Consider the following 7,033-nt stretch of genomic DNA (forward strand, 5'->3'; position numbering starts at 1 on the left):
GCCGCCATTTGAAGGACAATCCACAAAAAAACAAAGTCATCCTATCCCCCCCCCCGGGTCGCCCCCAAGGGCGTTTGATTTCAAGGGGAAAGTAATGCACAACTAGCTTTTTTTAAGGGATGGAGATATATACCCAAAGTTTTGAAATATTATTTCTTTTTTTTTTAAAAATTTTTTTCAATATTTTAAAAAAAATCTTTTTTTTTTTTACTTTTGGCTTTAGTAAATTAAGAAAGATTTATTTTTTTTCTCTAATAATTTCTTATTTTTCTCTAATTTTTTTTTATCATTAAGGACGTTTTAATTTTTTAAGTATTAGTAGTCAAATTTAGATTTAAAATACGGGTAGGTAAGTATGAATAATTTAGGAAAATAAACACTTGACTTATATTTTTCTGAAAAATATAAACACATATTTGGTCAAATAAAAGAAAGAGTTTTTATCTCCTTTATGCGGACTTAATTTAAAAAAGTTTTAATCGAGAAATTAAATTAAAAGATCTTTTTCTTCACTCCTGCTTCTAATCGCAGAATAACATTTCTCTTCACACCATTCTCTCTCTTACATTATGTTTGAGACTTAACACTCATCATTTAACACTTAATACAAGTAAACAGGGAAAAAAAAAAAAAGGTTAATTTTTTCTTGATAAATAAGCATACACTTTTAAGAAAAGAAAAAAAAAAGTACAAAAGCGGGACACTTTTTAACCGGCATAAGGGAATATCTAACTCTTTTTTGCATAGTATTAATATGCTCTGTCTTCTTCAATGCGCTTAATCAACATAAAGTATGAACAAATCCCTAGTAAAATGAGTCCAACAGCGATATATGTTCACTGATCGGCCAGCCCAACACTAGAATACAGTATATACCCGAACACCCACCGATTTAATGCCACTATCACAACCTTCACAAGTGAAAAAGAAATCATAATCTTGTGTGAGTTTATCTCCCAATTCAAAGCAGATACATCCAGAAGATACTGAATTTATTCAACCATGAAAACAGAACCGGCAACCCATCGAGAAACCGTTGTGAAGATGACTCAGAATGAGAAACATACTTATCACCTAACAAGTAAAAGTATCTGCGAAGACATTGCTATGCCTTAAAACATTTACATAATGACTTGAAGGCTTAAGGAGCCAAATGAGTAAGACAGACACTTCAGAGAGGGTCAACAACATAAACAGTAAATTCAATCCAAAACAGTACTAAACACAGATATAGCTACAGAAGTTAGCTTTACATGTCGTTGGTCCATGTCCAAAATGAGCCAATCATGGCGAGTAACCTAAATCTAAACAGAACTTTGTGAGATGGGTCCAAGGTAATCACCCTCCAAGCTCACAACTGCTTGGAATTCCTTCTCCGCATCCACATACCTTGCTCCAACCACAATGAAACGCACCACAGTGTCTTTCTCAATTCTTGACATCTTCTCATTCATAAAGATGGGATTTTCTCCAGGCACATACTTATAGTCCGACATCTTCTGATGAGAGAGGTATACCTTGGTGGTGGGGCCACATCTCAGAAAGACACCATGCTTCAAGATCTTGTCAACAACCCCTTCCAAGATCTCTCCACGGAATATCTTGAAGGTAACACAGCTGAATTCCACAGGGAAAAGCACGTCACCAGTGTGTTCTCGAACTCTCCCTTCCCCAATCCTCTCCAATGTTGTGACAGCCATAAAGTAACCAAGATTTTTTGAAGCCTTCTTGGAAGCAAAGTCTTCCAAGAGGCGGACAACAATTGCCTTCTGAAGCATTAAGCCTTCAACATTAAGGTTCTCAGCAGGGATTATCACATTCCATGACAACTGAGATTCCAAATACATTTTGGATGACCTGTCACAAATCAAAATAGAGTGGGCAATTACCAAACGAAATGTGGGGCATTAAAAAGATACCATGCAGTCAAAGCAATGCTTGTATGAAAGTTCAAGAAAATGTTCTGAAATTCATATAACACAACCACAAGAAATGCAGAGCACATTTACTGAAATTAATCAGGAAAGAATTGTAATCCCTGAAAACATTGTTAAGGTGTAAGAGGTACTGGGTAGGAAGCTGCAAGAGACCAATGGTACATTAAATAAGGATTTGCATGCTGGGTACTTAACTTGCAGTATCAGCCATCTCTCCCTCAAATAAGTTGCAAAGATTTGGCTTGAAACATCAACATAGAAGAGTACACATGCTAAAAATAGATAGACATGATTAATTTTAAGCTGTTCCGTAGTAATCTGCTTGTACACTTCCTTTCTTAAATATTCCGATATTTAGTCATAGCTATTGAGACTTTAATGGGATTAGTTGTTGAGTCAATTCCTATATATTCTTCATTTAACATATGAATAAAGTGCGGTTCAACTCATTCTCCTTCAACTCTATCATTTGTTTTAAAGTTCACTCCTGTGAGATTTATTTTATTAATCAAGTGAAATGACAAGAAAAATCAGGTCTTACATTAATCAAACCTCCACAAAGAAAGCAACAACTAACAGCCTACAATTGGTTGTAAAGAGTGTAAGAAATAATCTGAATCCTGACTGCTTAGTGTCATAAACAATGAAATATGACTCTAGCCAATAAACCAGTATACAGATCAATTATCCGAGTAAGCTGAATACAAGAACAAAAGGGCTTACAGAGCCCCATTCAATAGTAAGTAATCTCTCGACTTAGTCACTTGATCGTATCACCTTTTACATCACAATCAATTGATTGAAGACCAAATTAGGTTTGATTATACCGTCGCCATGGAAGAAAAATAATTTATATTGTCTATACCTATTAGTTGAGAATATTTAAGACAAGTTAAAACTATTATGCTAGGTCTTTTGTTTCTAGGAGTGGTTAACAAGATTTATACATTTAAAAAATATAGGAACTTCTAGTACTTTTAATTTGTATTTGCATAACACTGGCGTGTGGCGAGTTTAAACGTGGTAACATGATTAATAAGGGTTCATATAGCCGACCGCCATTTGTTCGGACTGAGACATAGTATTGTAGAACTTTAAAAACCATCACTACTTCCCCAAGCCATGTTGCTATTATAGGTTACAGAAATAAACAAAATGCGTAAGCACCAGTAAGAAATTCTCAAGATTTAATAAAACATAACTTTGAACATGGCCTAATATCCCCTTCTTCTTCTTTTTTTTTTTTTTTTTTTTTATTTGGAACATAGACCAAAATACATGAATTAAATATAGCATATATAGCCCATGCAGCCCTGCAGAACTCCATGGAACTCCAAATCAATGGAGAAGGCCCATGACATGAGAGAAAGTGAAGAATTAAACACCAGAAAATTCGGGAGAATGCCCAGACCTCACTTGTGGGATTACACCGGCTCTTCTGCTGTTGTTAAAGTTCGGGAGAATGTGAGATTGTTGGAAACTGAGTTGCACCACCTCCGTACATTCTCGGATGCAGCGAGTTAAGGATGAGGAAAGAAAAAATAGTTCTAAAACAGGTGGAAAGAGATTTGGACCCTAAAAGATAGAAACTTAATGGTGGAACCAGCTTAGAACTAAGCAAGTGCTCAGTTGCACAGCCATTACAAGATGAACTTACAAGTCCCAGAAGCAGATGATATGTATTTAAGGCTGGATTATCCTACAACCAGCTTCAAATAAACATAGGGTCATAAATATTTTGAAGAGTACAGTAGCATCACATAAGGAGGTGAACAAATTGCTTGAGAGGGAAAGCATTCTGCCAACGATGCATAGGGTTTCGACAAATCTGAGCACAACAAGGAATTGCAGCTAGTAAGGTTCATATATGGGTTATTTCGATGCTTCATATCTATTTGGCATGAGTACAATGTTTTTCAGATAAATATTTAATCTTGTCGTACTATCATTTTGTAACTTTTGGCTGGTAATAGAAGTAAGTGATAAGCACCCTTCGCAAAAGACAATAGGTGACAAAGCTGGTTAGAAAGTGAGAGCTGGAATCTATGGAAAGTTGACAAAGCCATCAAGAAAATCAACATGGTACCAGCTTGGAATTGGTGTATCTGGTTAGAAAGGAATAGGAGATGTTTTCAAGGGGTGTCAACACCTTTAGGTCTTTTGAAAGCAAGGTGTATTGCCATTTTGTTTAGTGGACCAAATTGGTCCCTGTAGGTAATGCAGATCAAGGATTTTACTAGCTCACTAGTTCTGGCTTAGATATTTGTTGTACAGCCAGCCAGTCTTCTTTTTGTAAGCTCAAATGCTATATCTTGTAATTATTGCATCTTCTTGATGCCTTTGATTAATACTACTTACTTCATCCAAAAAAAAGACAATAGGTGATTTCTTCCCATATGTCCAAGCTTTCTTGGACATAGTTACCCGGTATCTGTGCTGGTGGGAGGTAGCAAGTAACCCATGGAATTAGTCGAGGTGCATGCGATAAACAAAAAGTAGGTGATAAGTAGTAATCACTCAAGTAGTGTAGGCTATAAGGAGAATATAATAAGTGATACTTTTGAGCACTAAAGGTTGACAATAATGTCTAAGTGCTAATTTAAAATACTTTTGAGCGCTAAAGGTTGACAATTATGTCTAAGTGCTAATTTAAACTATAGAAGGAAGAGTTCTGACATTTACAAAATGAAACAGTTTCCATAGCTCAACATAAGCAAAAACGGAAAATGAGTTTGCTATGGAACTTTTTTTTTTTTTTTGCCATACCAAATACACTTGACTCATGCTTCACTCAGTGCCAGGAAAAAACACAAAATCCAGATTCTACATTTTTTTATCAAGGCCTTTATAACGAAATAACGGGCAATGCTGTTTTTTTCTCTCTATAATTAAAGACCAAGGATACAAAAAAGTTACCCACTCTGACCCAATTTATGTGGCACGCTTTCCTTTTTAGTCTGTCACACAAATATCTAAAGTTTGTTTTAGAACACAAATTTCAAAAGTTTCTTTTTCTTTCTTAAACTTTGCGTCAAGTCAAATAGTGCCATATAAATTGGGACGGAGGGAGTAAAACATACCGCAGCTTGACTAAGTGGAAAGATTGTCAAGTTTATGACTTTGATGGCAACTACTAAAAATTGAAAATAGGAAGTAAAAGTCTTATATTTTCCCCTATTTCATGAGAATGTTGTTGGTCTTGTATAAAAAAATGTCATAATATAACATGCAACAAATTTGCATTATGAAATAAGAAGTAGTAAATAAGAAAACAGCTCACATTTCTTACTCAATTCTAGTATTTGGTAAAAAGGAATTAGGGTTTTGTATGACGAGAGACCGAGAGAAAAAAAAAAGAACTTACAACTTGGAGTCGTCGGAAAAGAGATCGGAGAAGTTCGCCGGCGAAGAGCGAGTTATGAAGAAATTGCACAGTTTGTCCTTAAATGGACTGCTCTTTCATTTTTGCCGGCCGGTTTTTAATAAGGAAAAGGGACAAATAAACCCCAGTACTGCCAGAAATGTGCTAAAATATACCCTTTGTTATACTTGCTATACAAATATGCCTTTGTTGTTATATCATCAACAACAACAACAACAACCCAGTGAAATCCCACAACGTGAGGTGCAGGGACTGTGAGAATTATACTTGACTCTCCAAATAGGGCAGTACATTTCGAAGACCCTCGGCTCAATAGAAAGCATAATAGCATAACAAGAGGCTCAAATAAGGCTAAGAGATTTGACGATATGGAAATGCGAATAACTAAAGCGACTAAGCCATGATACGGTTGTAAAGGAGCGGTGGCTATCACGGATAAAATAAGATAATCAAAGTACGGGATAACAAATAGTAGGAGAAATCAAAGCACAAACATGACTACTAATATAAAGAAGATAAACGTTACTATCTACTAGCCACATTACTCTTCTACCCAATCTGAGTCCTCATACCCTCTATCTAAGGTCATATATCAAGAAAAATGCTTCTGATTATATCTGATCCCTAATCACCTCTCCCCAAAATTTTCGGCCTACCCTACCTTTTCGAAACCATAGACAACCTCTCACACTCCTTGATACGCATCGTGTCATCTCCTCTTCACGTCCAAACCACCTCGCCCCGTTTCCCGCATCTTGTCTTCCACCGAGGCCACTCCCACCTTGTGGATAGCCTCATTCCTTCTGTTTCTCTTGTGTGCCCACACATCCATCTCAACATTCTCATCTCGGAACTTTCGTCTTTTGAAAACGTGGAGAGATCTTAATTGGCCAACACTCCGCCCCATACAATGGTCTGGTCTAACCACCACTTTGTAGAACTTGCCCTTAAGTTGTGGTAAATCGGCCAACACTCCGCCTTTGTTGTTATATCATTGCTTCAAATATACCCCTAAACTATCGATCAAAAAGGGTCAAATATACCCCATCGTGAGAATTATATTTGCTGTCCAAATAAGCTTTTGTTATTTTATTATTGGTCCATATATACCCCTTACTATCAGAAAAAGGTTAAATATACCCCCTCGTTATATTTTGGGGTCAAATATACCCCTACCGTTATACTTTGGACACAATATACCCTTTCACCATTAAAATTGATCAAGGTGGAGTGCAAACCCACATGTCATTAATATTTTAATGAAGTAAATACCATATGTCATGCCACATTACTAACCAAACCCAATTTAACCCTCCCCCTCCTTTCATATCAAGAAAAATTAGCCTGATTTTCTGAGGCAATTAAATCAATACCCCAAAATTTTATATTCATTCAAGAAATCTAGATTATTCTACGAAAATTTTATAGACAACTTGCATGTATTATTTCTTTAAAGAAATTATTGCATAAACTGCGGACACATAGCAGCCATGGTTAGTTTGTTTTCTGTTTCTTTGTGTGTGTCGGGTTACATTCTTTGGAAGCCAAATGGAAAACTGGTAACGACAATTGATGAATTTGGAGTACTGGTCTTGACAGAACATAGCTTAATGCTCCGCGTGAGTAAATTTGAACCGCTTTTCTCTTTTAGGAAAAGACCAAAAGGATCAAAAAATGTGAAATTGATACGGAAGGAGGGCGGAGGGTGGGGTAA

The 7,033-nt window shown here is 36.2% G+C and overlaps 1 protein-coding gene across 1 annotated transcript; it reads right to left on the minus strand.

Annotated features, from left to right (window-relative positions):
• Positions 1-1,176: 1,176 nt before the first annotated feature.
• On the minus strand, positions 1,177-5,429 carry LOC132047037 (DNA-directed RNA polymerase V subunit 7-like). Its single transcript, XM_059437916.1, has 2 exons — positions 5,302-5,429; positions 1,177-1,857 (listed from the first exon to the last, which is right to left on the minus strand). The coding sequence occupies exon 2, from the start codon at positions 1,845-1,847 to the stop codon at positions 1,305-1,307; it is 543 nt and encodes a 180-aa protein (XP_059293899.1). The 5' UTR covers positions 1,848-1,857; positions 5,302-5,429; the 3' UTR covers positions 1,177-1,304.
• Between the last annotated feature and the right edge of the window lie 1,604 nt (positions 5,430-7,033).

The sequence above is a fragment of the Lycium ferocissimum genome, chromosome 2 (assembly GCF_029784015.1).
Source record: "Lycium ferocissimum isolate CSIRO_LF1 chromosome 2, AGI_CSIRO_Lferr_CH_V1, whole genome shotgun sequence".
Classification (NCBI taxonomy): Eukaryota; Viridiplantae; Streptophyta; class Magnoliopsida; order Solanales; family Solanaceae; genus Lycium; species Lycium ferocissimum.